This window comes from Panthera leo, chromosome D1 (assembly GCF_018350215.1).
Source record: "Panthera leo isolate Ple1 chromosome D1, P.leo_Ple1_pat1.1, whole genome shotgun sequence".
Classification (NCBI taxonomy): Eukaryota; Metazoa; Chordata; class Mammalia; order Carnivora; family Felidae; genus Panthera; species Panthera leo.
Window position 1 is genome coordinate 110375347 of NC_056688.1, and position 22639 is coordinate 110397985.

A 22639-nucleotide genomic window follows, 5' to 3' on the forward strand; every position below is an offset into this window, starting at 1 on the left:
GTTCGATCCCTCTCTGTGTTCCTGGCCGAGCCTGGCTTGAGACGGCCCCGTTAGAAAGATCTTAAAGGACGTAGTTGGGGTCTCTGCCTTTTGAACAGAAAAACTGGGGTTTTTAAGCCAGTTCTGTGGGTCTGGGTCTCCTCTTCCTCTGGGTCCTTGTTTAGAAAACAGAGTGAGGTCTACGCACAGTCGTGTGGGAGAGAAAGCGAGATCACGCGCAGAGGATCCGAGCCCCAGTGCCTACACTTGAGGTGACAACAGACAGTCGGCTGTTACGATTATTTATCATCCTTCCCACTTAACAGATGGGAAAAGCGAGGCCTGAAGAAGTGGTGCCATTTGCCACAGACCACACAGCCAGAAGGTGGCGGGGCGTGTGTCCAAACCCAGGAGTGTGAGCCCCCCTCCTCCCCGACTCCTGTTTCTTTTTTTATTCCTTGAAGATTTGTTGCTGTTGATTTTTGAGAGAGAGAGACAGACAGACAGGCAGACGGAGAGAGCAAGCAGGGGAGAGGTAGAGAGAGAGGGAGACACAGAATCGGAAACAGGCTCCAGGCTCCGAGCTGTCCGCACAGAGCCCGACGCGGGGCTCGAACCCACGAACCGTGAGATCATGTCCCGAGCCGAAGTTGGACGCTTAACCGACTGCGTCGCCCAGGCGCCCCAGTGACTCCTGTTTCTTTAGCTGTGCCTCAGGGCTTACAGTACCCAGCAAGCCTGGAGTAGCTCTGTGTCCCAAGGACGGTGCAGCAGGATGAAGGGAGGAGGGCCGCCAGTCCGCCTCGCCTCTCTCCTGAGGCTGTCAACTGGGGCCGAGGACGGCCGTGGCCCAGGCCTGTCACCTTGTCTCACCCGGGGCCCTGCTAGTCTGTGTGCTTTTTACAAGGCAGGGGCCAAAGCCTACTGTCGACAGAAGCTCAGAGAAGGGCAGTGCGTGGCCTGGGTCACGGAGCAAATCAGGGGCCAGGCTGGCCTCTGGCCTGACCTCCGGGCTCCCAATCCGTCACCGGGCCGGGCTCACCCAGCACCGCGGATGGTGCTGAAGGCCCGGAGGATGTGACCAAGCCGCGGGCTGAGGTGTCCGGACTTGCCAGTGCTGTTCCAGGCCTCCCTCCTCCCTCCACGGTCTCCCTCCTGGTGGCAAGAATGTGGACGTCCCACCGATGTTGCAACTCCAGGGGAGAGAGCGTTCCTCTTGCCTCCGGGTCCCAGCTAAAGTCCCAAAGTTGCATTTCATTGACTCAGCTTGGCCACGGATCCATTCCTAGACCGGTGGCCGTGCCCCGGGGGCCAGGGGCACACACTCTGGCTGGCCAGCCCTGGGCTCAGGCTGAGGTGGCTGGGAGGCGGGTCTACCCTGAGCCACGGGGACTGAGAACCGGGAGGTGACCTTTTCCGAAGAAGGGGGTCGGTGTCCAGGATGTAGATGCAGGCGATGACCACAACCGGGGGCCCGGGGGCCCGAGCCTGTTGCCGGCCCCAGCCCTGCTGGCAGCGACTGGACTCTCTTCTCCGTCTGCTTGGGCCCAGGAGGAGGCAGTAGGAATGGCCTGCAGGAACAGGTCCAGGAAGTGATGGAGGATGGAGTGTTCTTTGGGGAAGGGGAGTATTGGGTGTCCCCGCTCCCCACAGACGGAGTGCTGGCCTCCGTCTCGGGGGCCCCCCCCGGCTGCTGATGAGGGGCGGTGCCACGGAAGTGCGGGTGAGGCCTTGGCCTCGGGGTAGACAAGGCCCTTCCCCACCTCCACACCCGAAACCACGCTCCACGGACGCTGCCTCCGAGAAGCCTTCCCTGCTGTGCCCATCACCCGCTCAGGAGGCCTGCCCTGTGTCCCCTGGGCTGCCCTCATCAGAGCTCCAGCTGAAGTGTGTGTGTCTCCCTCTCAGAGGGTGGACAAACTGAGGGCAGGAAGGCGGGGATTCCCTGGTGGCCAGGGTGTGCCCAGGGTAGATCTTGGCACAGAGCGGCTGTTCAGCAAACATCCCACGAATGAAGGAAGGAAGGAAGGAAGGAAGGGATTGCAGGAAGGCCCTGCAGACAGCCCCGGGGAGCCCACGCCTCGGTCCATGGGTGGCCAAAGCTGGGGAGGGAGAGAGTCCAATCCTTTGCGGCTCCCGATGGCCGGAGTCCAAGTTCAAGTTCGACCCATCTTGACCCTCTCAACCCCGCTGGCACGGAGGCCTCTGAAAGCCACGGGGCCAGTAACACGCTGCCACGCCTCTGCCGTCTGTTTGTCTGACCCAGTGCCCGGAAGGCTGCCTGGCACGGAGACTTGCTCACACCCTGGCTCCTCCCCAGGGCAGCCCAGCTCTGCTTCCTGTCTGCCCGAGGGCCCGATGCCAGCCTGGGCGTCCCACCGCATCCTCACTGCGCCCACTACCCACGGGGCACTGGGCGGCGGAGGGAGCAGCTTCAGGATTGGGTGGCACTGGACCCAAGCCTTACCTGGGTGGGTAGGCTGGCGGGTGCGGGTGGGACTGCTCCCAGGGCCCCTCATCTCCAACTGGGCACCCTGCGACCTCACCCCCTCTCGTTCCTTCTCGAGGCGCCCTGTTATCTCTCATGCCCCCAGCCTCGGTCCCTGTCAGAACATACCTTCCCCTCTCGCCTGCAGGGAAGGCGGTCAGCCTAGAGGGGACAGGTAGCATCGCGCCCGCCCTGCCCCTGCCCAGCCAGCGCACACCCCGGGGCCCTTCGCAGGGCCCGTCTCCCTTTCTGTATTTCCTGGCTGCACAGACGGGCCCGATCTTTGGGGCTGCGGGGAAACGCCCAGAAGCGGCAGCGTCTGGGCTCACAGGGGGCCGGAGGGCCGGTCAGAGGACAGCGCGTTCCCCTCTTGGCCGGTCCACCGCGCTCCCCTGGCGTGAAGGCTGTGGCGGCAGCAGGTGCCTGTACCCACGTCCCCCGTGGCCATCAGCCCTCCCCATCTCCGACCTTGGGCCACGTCCCCGGGCCCAACATGGAGCAAGTTTCCTGCTCCCCACTTCTGACCCTTTCTCCGCTGGGAGCCACCGGGCAGGATGCAGCGGTCCTGGGGGCCCAGGCAGGGCACAGCCGTCTTGCCCAGCATGGCCTCCTGGACTCCCCACTTTACTGGGAGGAGGAGAGGCCGGCCCAGGGGCCCCCGTGGCCGGTGGCGACCTGAGGCTTTGGCTTTTCTGGGCGACCCGAACCCGGCCCCGTGACTGAAGGGGACGCGAGAGGCTGGAGTGATTCCAGGGTCTCTGTCTCCAGGGAGGAAGCCCCTTCCCCGTCGGCCTGCGGGGGACCCCCGGGGCTAGAGGGATCAGGGCTGAGCAGACAGATCAGGCTGAGAGCGGGGCATCTGAGAGGATTCAGGAGGTGACATCAGCCGGGTGGAGAAGTGGCTGCTCAGGTAAGGGTGGGGCAGAGAGAGGGTCCAGGAGGAGGGAACAGCAAAGGCCTCCTACCCCAAGCGAGCGCCAGGCTCGTGACCAGCCTCACACACCCCCCCCCCCCAACCCTGTGCTACCAGGGCCCGCCAGGGGCCCCGGGGACTAGCCCAGTGTGGCGGAGTCCCGGGCACTCTGTGCCCCTGGTGATAGATATTACCCCACTCTGAGCCTCAGGCTCGTCCTCCCTCCCAGGAATGGCAGTGAGGATCCCAGCCCGCCAGCCTTCAGTGTCCCCAAAGATCCAAGAGAGACGCTCGGAGTCTTTGCCTGGCCCTCTGCAGGGCCAGAACGGACTCGTGTCACTGGGGGGCAAAGGGCAGACAGGCCGTGGCCTCCTCGCAAGGGTCTCACCAGCCCTGCTCCCTGCTGCGGCTCCAGGGGCTGGGGCAAGCTGAACATTGAACTCTCGGGTGAGTGATTCCACAGCTAAACAAACACGTGTTAGCCCATGTCAACAGCAGCCAGGCCGACTTTTTTTTTTTTTTTTTTTTTTTTTTTTGAAATCACAAGCAATTCAAAGCGACTATCGCTGAGGCGTCTGTTAAAAATTTTGCCATGAGTGGGGGCGCCCGGGTGGCTCAGTCAGTTAAGCTCCGACCTCGGCTCAGGTTCACGGGTTCGAGCCCCGCGTCGGGCTCTGTGCCGACAGCTCAGAGCCTGGAGCCTGCTTCGGATTCTGTGTCTCCCTCTCTCTCTACCCCTCCCCCGCTCGTGCTCTGTCTCTCTCACTCTCTCTCTCTAAAAAATAAATAAAGGTCAAAAAAAGAGTTTTTTTTCCCATGGGGCATTTGGCTGGCTCAGTTGGAGAAGCACGCAACTCTTGATCACGGGGTCGTGAATTCGAGCTCCACGCGGGGTGTAGAGATTACTGAAATCAATAAAACTGAAGTTATTTCGCTCCACAGTGTGGAGCCTGCTTGGGATTATCTCTCTGCCCTCCCGTGTTCTCTCTCTCTTTCTCAATAAGTAAAATAAACTTAAAAAAAAAAAACTTTAAAAGAGAGCTCTTCCAGCAAAACTGCCCCAGTCTTAAGATTAAACAATATTACACTCTTAAAATTTTCTTTTAACGTTTATTTATTATTTTTGAGACAGAGAGAGACAGAGCATGAACGGGGGAGGGGCAGAGAGAGAGGGAGACGCGGAATCGGAAGCAGGCTCCAAGCCATCAGCCCAGAGCCCGACGCGGGGCTCGAACTCACGGACCGCGGGATCGTGCCCTGAGCCGAAGTCGGACGCGCCACCGACTGAGCCCCCCAGGCGCCCCAATATTACACTCTTAAAATGAACTTCAGAATCTTCTGCACAGACAAAAAATACTGCTTCCATCTGCGCTTTTCTTGGACTAAAAGCGCATGCAGAAAACTCTACTTTAAAAATGAACACTGTAACACGGTCAGGTAGATGCTTTATCTGCTCTTTTTTAGCCAAGACGGGAGAACGGATGAGTGTCGTGCGTGCATTACGTCCAGCCGCACCTGAGAACGGAACTGGTGAACGTGGCAGGTTCAGGGCAAAGGACTGAAGGAGACGCCTTTGGTACGAGCGAAGGGGGCCTCTCGAAGGCGGTGGCTGTGATCCGATGGCCGTGGATGTTCTAGATCCATTGGACGAATCCTAGGCAGCAGGCACGCTCCCCAACACCTTGCACCGGCGTCCCCGGCCCCCCCCCCCCCGGCTTTCCTCGTTTCTGCTCCCGTGGCTTCGACCAGTAGTTGCTGACCACCCGCCGTGTGCCACACCGGCACCCAGGCACCCTCTTCCTGCTTGACTTGATCCTCAGTGAGGCTGGCGTGACGATCAAGGCCGTTTTACAGACGGGAAGTCAAGTCAGGAGGTGGCCTGACCGGAGCCCTTGGTCCTAACCCGGGTGACTCCCTGTCCCCCTGTCTTTCCCGCCCCGGCTCCTCAGGCGGCCCCCCCGCCCCCCACCCGCCCCTTAAAACCTTCTGGACTAAGAGCTGGGCGGAGTCGCTCCTGCAGCCCCTGGGCCTTTTGAGGGCCCTGCACCTCTTGGCTGAAGTTGAGAAGGTTGTCCAGGGAGCAGGTAAACCCAGAAGAGGGATGGGGATGGGGCAGGGAGGCCCGGCTTGGCCCACAGAGGCATCGGCCGGAGGGAGACAGAGCTGGGATCGAAGCCGCGGAGACCAGTTCCGGTGGCCCAGAGTTTCCAGGCTGGAATGGAGATGCTTGTGACTAAGGCTGTTTGGGCGGATGTTAACTGGGGAGGGCAAAGGTCAGAGGCCAAGAGGAGGCCCACCAGGCGGCACTAACTTGACTTGGGGACCGGGCCCCAGGGGAGGGCTCACGGCACTCTCTCTTACCCCTCGGCAGCCCCAAAGTTAGCGGCAGGGTTACCCCCCATTTGACCAGTGTTTCGTCCACGCTCACGTAGCTGGGGGACAGCAGCAAGACCGTCAGCCCTCTGCCAGCCGTGACCCGGGCTGAGCATTTCCCGGGGCGGCTCCGGGCCGCCTGGAGGCTGGTCAGGCCATCCTCCGCTCCCCCGCTTACCCCCAGGAGAAAAATGTGGTTTGACTGGCAAGAGGAGGAAATAAGCGTCCTTCTATTTGCTTTGCGGGAGAGTGACCCTGGGAGGGACCGTCTCCGACCTGCCGGCGTCCGGGGGAGAAGCTAACAGCGGCCCAACCAGCAGGTGCAAGGAAATCAGAGCACGTATCCGCTCCGGGAGGTTAACTACGCAAGACCGCGTGAACGTCCCCCTCCGTGTGACTGTAGCTTCCAAAGTGTGTCCCCTGAGCAAACAAGTGCCTGAGGATCCCCACCTCTGTCTTACGAGATGACACAGGTAGCCTCCCGGGCACATGCGGTTCCTCCTGTGTGCCTGGGTCGCGTTTGTGGAAAGTCACTGTTGAGAGAGAGCCAGCAGCTCGCCAAGCTGGAGGAAACCTCGGATTTCTTCTTTGCTGTCTTGAGGCAACCTCGTGCTGGACTCTTCCGGATAAAGACGAGTCCACACCCGTCCGGGCCCAGCAAACACATGGGGCACCTCGTATCCCTTGCAAGCCCCCGGAGTCTATTTGACTAATGGGGTGAGGTCACCGGGCTTACCTGCATGATAACCTTTGGACAAAGTTCTCCTGGCCCCACGTCGCTGCATGGAAGGGAGGGTGCAAAGCAGTGACTGCTATGTGTCATCCACGGGACTTTTTAGGAGACAGAGCTTTCTAGAATTAACCTGGTGAAGGCGGGGCCTTGTGACCGAGGCTGGCCCCCGTGACCCTCGGCTCTGTGACTCTCTCCAGGCGTGGCTCCCAGTACAGCCAGGACCTCGGGAGCTGGATCTGGGGCTGAAACACAATCTCGGAGCATTTACTCACCTCACCGCGAGACTCAGCGAGGCGCCCCCACCCCCGAGTAGGGTATCTGCCCGTGTTTGTCCCCTACGGGCTGTTTCTGTCTGGGGCTGTTGCTTGGTGCTAGCACTCACAGTGAAGGCCGTCTGCTGCCATCTTGGATGACCTCAGGTCTGTCCAGAATCTTGTTCTCCCAGAACCAGGCCACTTTCCACCCCCAGGTGCCATCAGGGACCTTGTCATCAATTACATTTTCCTTTTTAAAAAATATTTATTTTTGAGAGACAGACAGAGTGCGAGCAGGGGAGGGGCAGAGAGAAAAGGAGACACAGAATCCGAAGCAGGCTCCAGGCTCCGAGCCATCAGCACAGAGCCCGACGCGGGGCTCGAACTCACGGACCGCGAGATCGTGACCTGAGCTGAAGTCGGACGCTCAACCGACTGAGCCACCCGGGCGCCCCGTTTTCTGGGGGGGGGACCCCGTCATCATTTCAGTGCAACCCTTCCCAAGTTCTGAGAGTCAATTCTGACCTCAACCTCCTGTCCTCTCTACGTGCTTGTCTGACTCCTGCTGGACTGTTCTCTGACCACAGGAGCACCTCCAGGCCAGGGGTCCACTCAGGCCGTGGACACATCTCCTGTTCCCTCACACTCTCTCCTGCCCACCCGAGCCCTATCCTTCTGCCTTCTGCGACCCCCACCTGGCTGAGAGCCTCGCACCCGGGCTGAGAAGTGCTGCCATTGGCCTTGGTTCCGGTGGGTACCTGGGACATCGACTGGCACCTAGAAGGTGACTGGTGAAGATTTCCAGAACGAATTTTATCAGGTTTCTACAGTCAGCCCGCTTTTCCTTTCTCGATATCGACTCTCCTTCGCGCTCCTTAAGCTTTGGGGACTCTCACCTCCTCCTCGTTCCCAGGTGACCTCGCCTCCTGTTTGCGGACAAAATGGAAAACCTCGTGCCGGAGCTGCTCCCCCCCCGCCTCCACTTGTCACCAAGGAAGACGGACCCGCACGAAGACCAGACTCTGAATAACTTTACCCCTTCCCCTTTGGGAGCCCGTCCCCTCCGGAAGCTTCTCGCCTCACCACGTGGCCTTCGTTAATGAGGAGAATCGCCTCCTCGCCAGCCCCCATGCCAGCTGCCACCCTTCCCTCCCTCACAGCCAGACTCCCGTCTCCCCCCCGCAGTCCGGCTACTCCGGGAAGTGCCCGCTCTCTCCCGGGTCAGGAGGAGGGCCCGGGGGTGGTCTGCCCACCTCCCCTGGGTCACCTCGCCGGCTCCCGGGGCTTTAGTGACACCCGTCACACACACACGCGGAGGCCTGTCACCCCCGCCTCCCCACCCCCGGCACTACTACAAACGTTAAAGAAACGTCACCTCACTGCCGTCCCTCCGGATGGTGCCGCTCAGGGTCTCAGACCGGGCGCCCGTGTGCGCGTTGCCCGCCAGCCTTCTGGTGTGTGAGCAGACCCAGCGGGGCGGGTTGCCCCCAAGAGGCGGAAGTCAGGATGTACTGAACTCAGCAGAAAGACTCACAAATCTGACGAGGACCTGGTAACGGTCACTCGCCTTTTAAAGACCGTTGGCCCGAGGCCAGGGGCCGTCTGCCGTCCTCCAGGCTGGAAACTTTCCAGCTGTTTCCATGAACGTTCACTTACATCCCTGGGAGGCACAGACGGTAAGAGGGGGCGGGGGCGGCCCTGGTGGGAACCCCCTTCCCAATCCTGCCCGTCCACCCGCCCTGAGAGTCAAAATCCGCTCCCCCCCCCCACCCCCGCGCCGGGCCTCACCCCTAGCGGGTGCAAGCTGTGCCCGCACCCCCACGACACCGGTGAGGGAGAAGCCGGAGGCCGAGTCACCCTCCCTCGCAGGCCAGGGCCACGCTTGCCACACCCCCGAGGGTGCAGAACTCCACTTGGCCCTGCGGCCAGCACAGCGGGGCGCACGCCAGTGACAGGGCTGGCATTCGAGGAACAGAAATCACGCCAGGGCCCCGGGCAGAGTGCTGCACGCCGGCTGGCCGCTGGGCAGGGGAAGGGACCCGTTTCAGAGACGAAAGCCGAGAGCGGACCCCAGGCCCGAGCGCCCGCCCCGCCTGCCTGGCTCGCGCCGGCACCCGCAGGCTCGCGGGCACTACAGAGAGGTCGGGGCCACGCGGACGCCGCCTGGCTGCGCCGGCTCCGGCTCCCGGACTCGAGCCAGTGGGTCCCGCGTCCTCCTTCGACCAGGTTTTGCTACAGTAACTGGGAGAAGGGACCCAGGCCAGCTCTGCATGCCAGTCTTGTCCGGTTCAGCGAGGGGAGCGAGCGGGTCCTCGGGAGCCGAGTCTTGGCTGGAGGGCCGTGTGGTCTGAAAGGAGCCTCCCCGCCGAGAAAAGGAGCCCTTTCCCCTCGTTGTTATTATTATTGTTATCATTATCTGTTCCGAGGGAGAGAGCCCGCGACTGGGAGAGGGGGAGAGAGAGAGGGAGACAGAGAATCCCAAGCAGGCTCCCGCACGGCCAGCGCAGAGCCCGACGCGGGGCTCGAACCCACAAACGGCAAGGTCACGGGCTGGGCTCACACCAAGAGTCGGACGCCCCACGGACGTGGCCTCCCAGGCGCCCCTCCCCTCATCTTTTACACTGAGGGGGCGTCAGAAGCAAACGGAGACCAGGGCTCAGAAAGACGCCACGCTCGCAGACGCTGAAAAGCCCGACCGTCTTTGCGTTTACAAATTCTACTTTACGTGGAAACCTTCCGGAGAAAGTCGGCCCTCGGACCTTCTCCGTTCAGATACAGCGAACACCGGCCACATTGTTTTAATTTCCGAATTTATTAAAATGATTAACCTCAATACTGCAAGTGCATGTACAAAATATTTGTAAAAAATGTCTTTAATGAAACGTTAAAGAACTTACCTCAAATGCTGAAAAAGTCCTTTTTTTTTTCAATTCTTTCAGTACAAGGAATACATTGTATCTCAAAAGTATTACAACTCAGCAAAACAATTTAAGACAGTAATTTGAAAAACGATCGAAAATCGAAAACTTTACATGTATTTTTCTGATCGCTTCCTGATTCTTACACAACGCCAGAATCTGTTACGAATCATTGCATAAGCTCGAGCTAAAAGCCGTATTGGACGCAGCCCTCTTCCAAGCGGTCACCGGCGCGCGGCCCTGGCCAGGCCCCACAGTGAAGCTCTGAGCAGAGCCAGAGCGGCCCCGAGGCCCCGAACTTTAGAAACGGAAATGGGGTCTCCCCGGAGGGTGGCGGCCGCCACCGCTCAGACCCACGGGGAGGTGGGCCTCAGAGGACGAGGCCGCCGTCAAGTTAAAGCAGACATAAATAAGTTACTAGAACGAAGCTGGAAAGCGGAGAAAGGCGGGAAACGGGGGACCTCGGGACTTCTTCCTTAAGATGGAAATTCCTGAAATGGCCGTTGCTGGTATTTCAAGAGGAGGTTTGGAGACTTAGTCTCCGAACCTCTTCGCAACGCTCCAAACTAAGGCGGGAGTGGCGGAGGCGGCCCACCGCTCTCTGGGACTTTCCAGACGCAGGGTCCGCGCCCGGCCGTCCTTACTGGCGCGGGCCGCACGCCTCTCCTACGAGGGACAGCGCGAGGCCGGGACGTGGTCCCTAACGCGCTCCGCGTGCCTGGGGACAGGCCTCGGGGGGCCGCCCCGCGGGGCGAGGTGAAGGACGACACGCGGTGCAGAGGGGGTGTGAGCGCGTGCAAGTGTGCACACGCGTCCGCGGGATACCTGAGGGGCTAACGTGCACACGACAGACGGGAACGAGACGATGTAAGACCACCAAGTAAGTCCTTAAAGAACGTGAGGAGAAACCACATTCTAAGTTTCAAACGCTTTTATGAGTATTATTAATTTCTGCTTGGAACCCGTTAGCAGTCGTTTTCAGGAACTCAAATGACGTCCCCAGAACCTGGAGGCTGGTAGGAATCCACCAGAAACAACAGTAAGCATTGAGGTTTTCTCCACTGGACTTTTCGTTACGGGCAGATTCCTTTTAATATTTTAAGACATGGGCTACTTTTCTACAGACGCTACACAAATCCCCTAAATTGATTTTACTTCGGAACACGGTATTATCTGAAAATACATGTACACATTTCCCAGAAATAAAGAGACCCCCTGGCGTGAAACACCTGCTACAGACGCGTATTCCCAAATGCTATGTCCGATGGTTTGTAGAATAATCCACAGAAACGAAAGGTTGGTTTTGAACATAAAGTAGGAATCAAAAATTTGCTCATTAAGTTACTTAAAATTAATTTCTCTTCTCAAAGTGCTTCAAAAAAAAAACAAATTAAATCTGACTCCTCTTTCTGTTTAACTGATAACAGAGTCAAAAAAAAATCTTTGATATTTTCATACATAAACTAACATAAGCTGAGAACGCTCACTGATGCAGTGCTTAAAACTATATATTTTATACTTTCCTATTTTATTGGCATGAATATTTCTAAACTTAAAAACCTTCCTGGTAAGTTCTTTTAATTTCTTACGACAAAAATTTCTCACAACACACAAATATTTACAACATATACATGGTTTTCGGTTCTTTACATTGAATTTTCAGAGACAAACGTTTTTATAGGTTTTACCACAGAACAAAAGCTGTGACTCATGTTTTTATTTCATAAACTATTATAAGTTAAAGTGAATAGAGTTTTTAATATTCCTTGTAGCATTTTACAAGTGCAACAGAAATCTTGAAGACCCAAATTAAGAGAGCTGTAGTTCATTAGATAAATGTTGCTCGTTGTCATCACATTGTTCACAGCAAAGTTTTGAAAAAATAAGCACCAATCATTCTTGCAAAGAACAATTTTATCTAAAAGGATTGAAAAGTGTTAAATACAAGGTCTTTAATTTACATGTCAAGCAATAAATACGCCGTATCGAAACCCAGCCCGCACACTGCCTACCCTCGTCCATACGCCGTACTGAAAAGTGAGCTGTACTTTTTATGTTTCTTTTTTCCCTTGTTTTTTACAGAAGCCAATTCGACTCCCAACCGATGGTCTGCTATTTTAACCAAGGCCACAAACAGCACATCCGGGCCCGCAAACAGTGTGAAACTGACAAAACTCCAAGGGGGAAACATCTAGCAAATAAATCAGAAAGCCAAAGATCATTGCTGGTGATATTAGCATATACTAGAAAACCTTAATATGCTGCTACTATGATTTGTTTTAAATTATTGTTTAGTCATATATTAAAGAGCCACTCGATGCTCTTGGTTAGAAAAAAAAAAAAAAAGAAAAGAAAAAAAAAGAAAAGAAAGAAAGAAGAGAACCGTGTAGCCACATTATTGTTTTCAACGTCCCGTGTGGAAAGTTGCTATCACTGTACAATTTTGCTTGAGCCTTTATTTTACAACAGGGCTTTTACCTCTAACTCGGAATTGCACGTACGAAGGCTGTTTAAAAAGTACAATAAAAATGTGCACAAATCGGACCTCGGCGGAGTCAGTATGCTGTACACTTTCTACAGTACGAGGCCGAGAAGAGAGAAGGGGAAGTGCTGCCTCCACGAGGTCTCAGGTGAGCAGAAACCGACTGGAATTGTTGCTGATTCCTCTCAAGCAGGCTTCCCGGGCCAAGGGAAGACCGAGACCGAGAGCTTACGCGTTGAGCCTCAAAGACTGATCTTCTCTCCTCCGGGAGGAAATGTCGATGTCTATGGAGTCCTTCCCGACGATGAGCCGCAGGCGCTTGGCGGGAGGGAGGGGAATGAAGTCGTCCTCCTCGTAGTCCTCGTCCTCCTCTTCGCCCTCCGAGGAGGAGGGCTCGTCCGTGCTCTCGTCGTCGTACTGACTGTAGTCGTCCACCTCCATGCGGGACTCGAGCAGGGACAGCGGGTCGCTGCAGCACACCCCGTTCTCGCGGAGCCCCTCCGCGTACGGCCCCCGACCTTCCTCGTCCCGCTTCAGCTGGATCTTTAGTTTTGTGGAACTGCCGCCTGATCCTGAGTTGAACCCGTTATTGAGCTTTGCTACATAGAGATTGTTGTCGTTTTCGTGGTCTTTACTCAACTTGATGCTGATCTTCGAAGAATTCACTCCGTCGTTCTCTTGGTCGTTCGTCTTGCTGCTGCTGTCGTGCCGCCTGCGGAGAGTCAATTTGGGAATCCCGGAGTTATTTTCCAGGATCAACTGTGCGTCATACCGTGTGATTCGCCTCTTCTTTTTACTTTTCGCAGTTCTGAAGCCGTCTTTTGTCTTGAAGCTCTCGGACGTCACAAGGGAAGCGTCGCCGGGCGAGGGAGCCCAGTCCGGGTAGGTCCCGGCCGTGGCCTCCGGGCCACCGCCCTCGCCCTGCTCCGGGTGGGACCCCAGCACCTCCGGCGCCACGCTGGCTTCCCCAGGGGAACCCTGGCCCGGAGCCGGCTCCTCGGCTTTCGCCGACTGTTTCACAAGTCTCCCCTGTCGGGATTTCTTCTTGGACGCGCCGCTGTCGCTCCTCTGACACCTGGCCTCCCCCTTCTGTGCGCTTCCGGGGCCCAGATCTTCCTCCCGCGGCGCGGGCGCTGGCTGCTCCTGGCCGTCCGGGCCCGGTTCGGTCAAGCTGCTTTTGTAGCCGTCCGCCGCGTCCGCGTCCGCTTCCGGCTTGATGTCGGAAGCCTCCCTGGGATTCGCCCTCGTCCTCGCCGACCGCCGGGTGGGGTACGTGCCGGGGGCGCTGTCCCCGGGCGGCGGGGCGCCTCGCCCCGCGCTCGCTCTGTGCTCCCTGGCCGCGTGTCTGGTTAAGCACCCGCCAGCTGCTGTGGCTTGGACTGGTCCCTCTGGCTCCTTATCTTTTTTAATGGGTAAGTTTTTATACAGAACTACTTTGGGCTCTTTAAGTACTAAGTTTCCCATCTCGAGTTTTCTTGAAGCACTCTTTTGCTCCAGCCGTTTGCAATGATTTCTTAATTTTATCTTTGAAAGTAAAGGCTTTGCAGGCTTTTTCAGTTTCTTTGGTACCCTGGAATTATTTACATGAGTTAGCTTAGATGAGGTAGAGTTGGAAGAAGCTGGAATTCTTGACATAGATTGCCTTGTTAACGTTCTGCTCTGGCCGTTCTTTTTCACACCAACTGAAGATTTTCGGTTAGGAGCTGCAAGTTTAAAAAAAAAAAAAAAAAAAAAAAAAGGATGAAAAGCAGGCTTGGTAACGCAGGAGCGCTCAACACAACAATGCCCGACCCTGTCAGCTACGAAACGTTAGGCTTACACCGGCACGTGCCAGACGGTCGCGTTCGCTCTCTGCCAGGCACACGGGCACCCCCTCTCTGCTCCCCTTTTACTCCCCGACTGCGGCCTCCGATTCATGGAGCATCTCTGCATTTCGCACAGCAAGGACCGGGATTTCACTCTGAGCTTGTCCACAATCTATCGTGATGCCTGTCCCAGCTAAGTACTTCTTCTCCAGAGTTTGAAGTAAGCTTAGAGAAAGAGCGGTTTTTCTTTCACAAATTCTTAACACCCTCATTCAAAACAGGTTTCTGAAATCCATTCCTCAGGAACTCAAAGCAAGCAGACCACTTGCTTTGTGATAAGGAATACAGAACGGAAGTAGATTACTAATGAGCTCTAACAGACACATCCTATCACAATGGTTTCAAACAAGCAGGAGAGACCCTAAGCAGCACATATTGTGATTCCCGGCCGACACTGGCCCACAAAGAACTGCACCGCGCGTTCTCCCTGCAACTCCGTGAGGACCAGCAGGCTTCCGAGGGCTGAAGAACTCACTCGGCCCCGTCCCTCCAGGGACCGCCCGCCGCCAACGATCAAACTCGGGAGGAAAGCAGCACGCTGCTAGCGAGGCTCTCGGGACCGAGGGAGAGCCGATCCAACGTTCTCCAGACAAGGACACAAAGGCTGCGACGACCCTACTGGGAACGGCCACCCGCGGACCAACGGGAGAGTTGACCAGATTGTCAAAAGGCTTATGTGTGACTCGAGTTTCAGCTGCCCCCAGAGTTTCTTTCCGACCTTGCCACGGACCTCTGCTCATCTTTGTTCTTCTCTCCATTTACAGTTTGGATCTGTGTGTGCAGTGTTTTACACGAGTCAATTTCTCAGTTATTTGGTGCCCCCACCCCCCCACCTGAAAACCTTTCCCCCCCTAACTACACTTTTCAGTCACTCACTACGGAGCCTGAGATGACCCAACTAACGATCCCCACTTCTCACCAGAGAACAGGGAGAGAGTAAAAACGACTGTGGGTAAACCCAGCACGCTGCCTCACGCTGCCGCCCACTACATGCCCAAGGGTTGCCAGGGCGACTGTCCTTCCTTCCACATGGCTGCACAAGTCACCATTAGTCTCTACTGAGACAGAGGAGCAAGGATGCATCACGAGCCATTTCCAAAAATATCAAACCACCGAGAACAGAAGGCTCTGTGCTCGGGCCGGGTGTCTCATGAACCGCTCTGGGGCACCCAAACCAGCCGAGTTCCCAGGGAGGAGATCCTCTGGCGAGAACGAGAATGTGCTCATCCACGTGGGCCACCACCAAGGCAGCCACTCGGTTTTAGACTTGGTAGGAGGAGTGGTTTGGATGCCGTCCAGTCGGAGAACAACTGAGGTGCATGAACTGGAATTATGCAAGCAGCCAGAAGTTGTTTTTTTAAGCAGAAGGATACGCAGGGCATTCTTTTGTTAAAGGATTTCTTTTACAAGACTTCCCACAAGGTAGACCGAGCAGACGTGCCTGTGGATGTAAAGGCGTGGGAGCGTCCGCCACTTGGCCGTCTCCGACGTGCCTCGAGTCCTCTGCTCGGCCCACGACTCCTCGAGGGCCATCCTATGACCCAGCTTAGCTGTTCTCGCCTGATTTTCCCTTTTTCTGGCCTGTTCTCACTCTGCACCGCAACGAGCCCTTCACGGTGCAAACGTGCACACCGCATGCTTGGCGGCAGTCCCCCGCAGTCTGGGTCCAGCCTGTCCCTCAGGAGAGGCAGCCTCGGTCGGCCTTGGAAAACCTGCTTGTGAAAGCCAGCGAACACTTTTCAGCCCTTTCCCCCTCTGCTGTCTCCGCAGAATGTGACACTGCTCACCGTTTTTCTTCCCGAAAACTCCCGTCCCGTTGGCTGCCCCCAACAGCACTCTCTCCTGGCCTTGCATCTGCCCCTTCAACCGCGCCCCTCAGGCCTCTGCTGTCCTAGACCCTCTGGAAACTACCCGCATTCGCCGGGTGGTAAGCACCCCCGCCCCACGGCTCTTACCGCCGATGCCCTGGCAGCTCCCGAACCACTTTCTCTAGACTCTCTCCTAGATTACGGTTCCGGATCACCAAATACCCACTGGCATCCAGATCTTTCCGTGAGGATGGGCTCCTCACAGTCAACATGCCCAAACTGAACTCACCATCAAGCTTCGCGGCTGCTTCCCCTTCTAAATTCTCCATCCCGCTCAGGTCACCACCACCATCCACCCAGCTGCTCAAGCAGACACCGGGAGGTCCTCCTGGACTTCTGCTTTCCCTTGCTCACCCCATCAGCTGCCACATCCCTCCTGCGGAGCCCACTCTTGCCGCGGCCCCCGAGCCATCTACCGCCCTCTGCTCACGATCCCTTGCCTGAGCTGTGGCGGCGGTCTCCTACCTTTTCTCATCTCTCCCACTGCTTCCCGGACATTCCAGTCTCCACCGTGTGGCCAGAGTGGCCTTCCTAGTATGACACGTCACTTCTGGGCTTTAAACTCATCAGTGATCTAATGCCCCAAGAATAAGTCCAAAATTTTAAACAACGGTCAGATCCCTCCTTCCCGCCTTCTACTCCAGCCGTGATGCACTTGGCTTACTGGAGTCCTGCAGTCACCCCTGGATCTCCACTGATGAACTCCCTCTGCTCTGAACCTGCTTCGCTTGGCCAACCGCTCGTGCCCTTTAAGACTCAGCTTGGGAAAGGCTTTGCTCAGGGGGCCTTTCCTGACTTTCTGTAGATGGCAGGTCAACCTTGCCGTGTATTTTCAGAGCACCTGAGAGTCTCCTGACTCTGGCTCTCATCTTAATCCACTAGAGGTGTCTCATTTTATAACGATTCTGAATCCACCCCTGCTTCCAACAGATTCTCTGCTTAGCTGGTGGCGGCGAGCCACCCGACGGAGAGCGCTTTATCGTTTTTGTGTTCTCCACGGCACAAAATGGACCGTATGTGAGGCTACGTGTCACTTCAACACAGAGATCTCACGTCCACGTTCATGTATGTGTCGGCCTGGTCTTTTGTTTTAAAAGCAGCATCTCATCAAAAGCCAAGCCAGAAGGGATGCTCACCAGGGCAAAGGGCAGAAAAGACACAGACAAGCTGGGCACGGGCGCCAAGGGCTCTTCCCTCTCCCGAGCGGGTCCACCCTGTCGTCGGGGGCTCTCGAGGATGAGAGTGGCGCAGGCGGGACGGATCGTCGGTACAACGCAGGCCAACGGGAGCCCGTCCGGAGGGCTCGGACCGGCGGGCGTGAGCTACACCCCCTGCAGCTGCCCCGCTCTCAGCGCCACGGGGGACTCTCTTGCCTGGAGGCGGGGACAAATCCCACATGCAGAAACCTAAGACAGTAATTTCAGGTGGAGACACACTTTCTCAGCAATTACTACATACCGGGTGCTGTGCAAAGTGGCCAAATTAGCGTGACCTCAACCCTCATACACATTCTCTGCAGTAATGCCACCGCACCTACGTGAACAGCACACAGGGACAAGCGTGCACGAGACCGTCCACCTGGGAAGTGGAGGACACGGGATCTGGACTAAGGCCTGTGGCTCCGGACCCGCCGTTATCGGTGCGGCCTTGAGGCGCACCACAGAGTCACGGTGCCAGCCCCAACTCCCGGGGAGCGGTCGTCACAGCCATTCCGGGGGGGGTCCTCCAAATCGTAAGGCAGCCCTGCGTGGGCATCAACAATTACAGCCAGACACAAGAACGGCAAGATGACATCAGAGCCTTCCGCGCGCTCGGGCCGTGCCCTGTACTGGAAAAGCCCCCGAGACGAGCGCTACCAGTGTGAACCGAGGGCCATCCGCTGCCTGGCATCTTCAGCACTTGGAAGATCCAGAAAACCCTCGGTGAGACTTTAAAGGCTTCCGTTCCGGTTTGTCAGGCAACTTCCAACCTCACACGACCGACAGACTGGCACGGCTGCCCGGAACAGGGTGTCGGAAGGGCCTCCGAAGGAGCCCACGGGCTTAGCAGCAAAGAGCGTTCAGACCAGCAGCGATGTCCGTGCCAGCCGAGTTAGAGCGGGGCCCGGCCCACCATCTCTAGGACAGGTGCTCCGGAGTTAGGATAAGCTTATGGCACTGGCCTCGTCTTCTGGGCCTCACCCCAACTCGTGACAGGACTCACATCCCCTTTCGCAGCACTGACTATGGGGGCGGGGGGGGGGGGGGGGGGGGGTGGCCTAGCCACGGAGGCACGAGAGGCCTAAAAAACCAGAATCTTCTAACAATGGCGTTATCATTCAGGCTTGTGGACCGAATTTTTGTGAAAGTGGACGTTGCTGTTTCCTGTCTCCAGACGCTAAAGCCAACAGTCAACTCGTGGCTCTCGAGACACCTTTCAAAAGACAGTGCACAGAAGATTGTAATTTTTCTCCCGACTGGGCAGAAATGCTTCTTTAAAAAGAATACACAAGCTGTTCCCAGCAAGCAGTTCCGTGCCCCCTTTCTCAGCAGACTGCAGGGAAGACTGGCAGCCGCACACGGAGAGGGCCCCCTGGGTCCACACGCGGCAATTACACCCGCCTCCTCTGGGAGAGGCTCGGGCAGCTCGGGCTTTGCCGCCGGCTGGCATTTCAGAAAGTCTTTCTTTCGGGGGGGGGGGGGGATGAGGGTCGAGACACAAACACCAAAAGAAATACCACCTGAGAGGATACCTGGGGGGGCTTGCGGGAATACTGCTGTGAATGTATCCTCGTGTGGGGTGGCCTCAGGGTGACCGGTGCTAAGCCTCTGGCTCCTCCACAGCACGGAGCCACGCCTGTCAACGCTAACACACGGCCCTCAAAGTTAGCTACCTCAACCTTCCAAGTACTCGAAACCATCGTTCTGCACAAAGGGAATTTGAACCGAGTCAGCCCCCTCTGTAAGCAGTCACTGGAAAGTAACGCATTTCTACTCGGTAATGCTGGGACCACAGCTCAAAGGGCTTACTTGTTCGCTCTGAACTCGAGCCATGGCATTTCTAGCGGGTTCTGCCTAACTACCTGCGTATCCGTCGTATCCCGGAGCTAAGGCGTAAGCTCCCTGACGGAGGGCCCAAGTCCCACACGTCTCCGTATCTCTTCAACAACTAGCAGGCTTTTAAGAAGCATTTGGTTTACTAATAAATATTCCCTAGCTGGTCACATAGTCAGTACACTTCCAGACGCTGTCTATCTTACGCTCTTTTAGACTCTGCGGTGTACTGAGTTCAGTATGTATACAGTCGGCATAGAGCTAACGCCCCCCGTGTCACAGAGCCATTCGGTGTGGGCAGCGTGGTGGCCGTGGCCGCGCTCTTTAGTGTTTCATGCACGTATTTCTAAACCAGGCTTCACAAGTCTCCAGTTTCACCAAGGAACCAGACTCCAAAAACAAAACATTGGTTATGTTCCATTTATTGTTAGAACCAACAGTCAACAGTGAATGACGGGCTAACTGCTTGCTCTCTCTCTGTTCACCTGGGACAGTAAGGGCTGGAGTAGGAACGCATCACTGCTCTTCCACTACTGGGCTTACACCCGGCCCCCGGCCCCCGGCCCCCGGCGGCAGGCAGGTGCAGGGTTCACGGCAGTGGCATTCACCATCGTGGGAGCTGCCGTCCCTTTGCTCCAGGGTTTTCTGCAGGGAAGGGGTGCACCTGTGCTGGGCTGAAAACATCCGAAGACAGGGAGAGGAGCCCAGAACAGCCAGACTTAAGAGGGCACGGAGGCGCGACCAAGTAGCCGGGGATACTCGGCGCGCCGAAACGGGCGTCCCTAGGGATCAGGGAGTCAAAACTTTGAGACTCTGTTCCTGTCAGAAACCAGCAGACTAACGAGCCTACAGCTTTAGTGGCAAGGAGAGGAAGCCGGTGTTACCAGAGGAAACCGGCAGCCATGAAACTGGTTCCAGGACTTCAAAGCTCCACAAACACGACGCGTTTCCTTTCTGCCCGGTTAGGCTTTCTTCGCTTTCTTTTCTTTATTCTCCATTCTCTCTTTTTCCAGTCTGCATATGGTCTTGCCCCCCTCGTACAACTGGCATCTTAAGGCTTGCTTCTTCTTCTCACCTCTCTCGCTGTTTTCAGTAGTGGCTAACACGTGTCCTAGTACAGCAACCTCCGAAACGCTCCTCTCTCCCAATTCTGAGTCTGGGAACTGGCAGTTTGGTGAATTGGTTCAGTTCATTTTGAAAAGGGCAAGCAAGCAGTAAAAAGGTGGAGGCCTCGAGGCCAGAAGCTACAAACTGCCCAAGTCCGCGTCATGGGTGCTAACGGACCGGGGCTCGGCACGGGGACGCGTGAGCGCCTCTACGCCTCTACCCGGTCCTCCGTCTTCCCGCAGGACCTAATGCCATCATGACAGTCAAACTAACACCTTGAAAATGTGTCTCTCAAACACAGGACGACCCTGGAACACATGATGAAGAACGTAATATCCAGTTACCAGGTATTCAAGAAAAGCAGACAGTTCAGTCGAGGGCACAGGACTGAATCTGGAGGTGGGACACAGACTGCTTTTGTGCTCAGATCATGTCTAGAACCTTGCAGTGCTGCTGAAGCACACGAGTCCCAGGGTTTCTCTCAAGATTTAAAAGATCAAAACTACTGAAGTGAAGCACACTTTAGAAAGATAATTGTGTGAAAATACTTAAAAAAAGAAAAAAAGAAAAACGAAGATATATGCTTATCAAATCTCCCTTACTTACTTGCATTGTTTTTTTCCTGAGTGGTATCTGCATCAGTGTTAGAGCTGACAGATTGACTGTCTGAGTTTTTGCTGCTGTCACCTAACTTTTTAAGCCTATTTAAGCGTTTATCTGTCTCTCTGAGTCCGTATTTGCTATTGATAACAGGAGCAGGTGCAGGCAGTCCCGCTCTGGATTTAAAAGCACCGGTTCCCCGTCTGAAAGAGAAAACAGCACAGGTTAAACAGCGTACTGACAGTAAGTTCAGCTGCTGAGGGCTCGAGGCCACATCAAGTCAACAGTTGTGGTGCACTGATGAGGCCTCAGTCATCACTGGAAATGTACCCGGTCTAGGACTCGAGGAAGAATTAAAACTGTATATAAAATTAACACAAAAAACCCTCTAGACGTAAAGTAACAGATTGTTGGACTACTGTCAATTCATTACTAACTGCCCATGAGAAACCACCAGGCCCTGTAGAAGTCCACGCGTAGGTGAAAAGAACTAATTCGTCAATTTCAAAACTGGTTAGTGCAATAGTCAGGTCTGCGTTGTGGCTTAAGTAACCCACCTGTTAATTAGATTCTAGCTCTGTTCTACACAATTTAACACTACAACACTGACATCAAGAATTAAGGGATTAGGGGTGCCTGGTTGAGCATCCGACTTCGGCTCAGGTCATGATCTCTCGGGTCGTGAGTTCGAGCCCCGTGTCGGGCTCTGTGCTGACAGGTCAGAGCCTGGAGCCTGCTTCGGATTCTGTGTCCCACCCCCCTCTCTCCGCCCCACCCCTGCTTGTGCTCTGTCTCTGTCTTTCAAAAATGAATAAACATTAAAAAAAAAAAAAAATTAAGGGATTAAAAAAAGAAACCAGAGAATTTCCATAAATTAAGCCATTACTTAAGAATTCAACATTAGATACAAAGAAACCTTAACTGGCATCCCGTATAAGGTGGCTACACTGTATCAGTGAAAATCTGACTTGTGGGACAATAAAAACTGTTTAATTTCTTTCAAGTTATTGAGATAACCACAATTAACAAAATATGACTAAATACAAGACGTCAGAAACTTGCTTTTACCACGGGGCAAGAATGATCTGTAGTCCACTCTAATAATAATTTATGTTTTTATGTAAGTTCTTCTGAAGTGAAGGTGCTCGCAGAGGCTCTGATCATTCTCAATTAGCCTAGCTTTGCAGACGTTAACTTGACTCAGTGTGTAATGGTACATTTCTACTCGGCTCTATTCAGAAGAATAAGTTAATGAGGTTACAAAAAAGCGCTACGCATCACATGCAAAAAATGAGAAATTCGTTTGGGCCGAAACTGCCTTCCCGGAGTTGCCTCACTGCCTGCCCTCAGCTTGAAGAAAAGCCGTATAACCAACTCGGTTTTTGAACTCGCCGCACAACTGTGGGCACCCTCCAGCCTGGGAGAGATGCTGGCGCCTACAGGGTCCCTCCCTGCCATCCTACGTCTCATCGCCAGGGGGCACACACCTAAACCTACTGCCAAAACGACTTCCGGCAAGCAAGGTAAGCATTCTTGCTTGTTTCACCTTTCTAGAACATATCTGGGATTCCATTTTCATTAACACTTCTGTGAAAATCACAAGCTTATCGTGTGGCTGCCTCAGTGCTGTTTTTGGAAGGTGCATGAGAAATTGAGCTAAAACCTGTAGGTGATCGTCGCCAAGCCAGGCAAGCAGTTCCCCTCCCTCCACTCCACGCTTAAGTATGCGCAGAACGGAAAATAGGAAATGTCAAAGGCGATTCATTTCATAGGGATTAAGGGAGTAATGCGTTATTTTCAGACATTTCATGCCTTTTCCCCACAACTTGTAACATTTTTGGTTCCTTCCTAGAAAAATGGACCATATTGAAAGTACACTTCACCACAAATGATCACGGTGCAATTATTTTGTCTGGAAATCAGAGAGTCGTTTTTGTCGTTTTTTGTTTTCGTTACAACTCTACCACTCCCCTGCTACTTCCCTGACGTTTTCTTCCTAAGGAAGAAAGACCTGCTCCTGCTGCCGT

The 22639-nt window shown here is 55.3% G+C and overlaps 1 protein-coding gene across 8 annotated transcripts in view; it reads right to left on the reverse strand.

Annotated features, from left to right (window-relative positions):
• Positions 1–9329: 9329 nt before the first annotated feature.
• The window catches only part of KMT5B (lysine methyltransferase 5B), a 58260-nt gene continuing 44950 nt past the window's right edge, over positions 9330–22639 (reverse strand). For 5 of the 8 annotated variants that reach the window (XM_042904796.1, XM_042904790.1, XM_042904791.1 and 2 more), the window contains 2 exons: positions 20619–20815; positions 9394–13843 (listed from right to left, as the gene is read on the reverse strand). In XM_042904796.1, coding sequence (XP_042760730.1) covers positions 12369–13843; positions 20619–20815 — 1672 coding nt within the window. In that variant the 3' untranslated portion in view covers positions 9394–12368. Of the gene's footprint in view, positions 13844–19311; positions 20321–20618; positions 20816–22639 lie in introns of those variants that run through there. The other 3 variants (XM_042904797.1, XM_042904795.1, XM_042904798.1) reach the window with 3 other exon arrangements.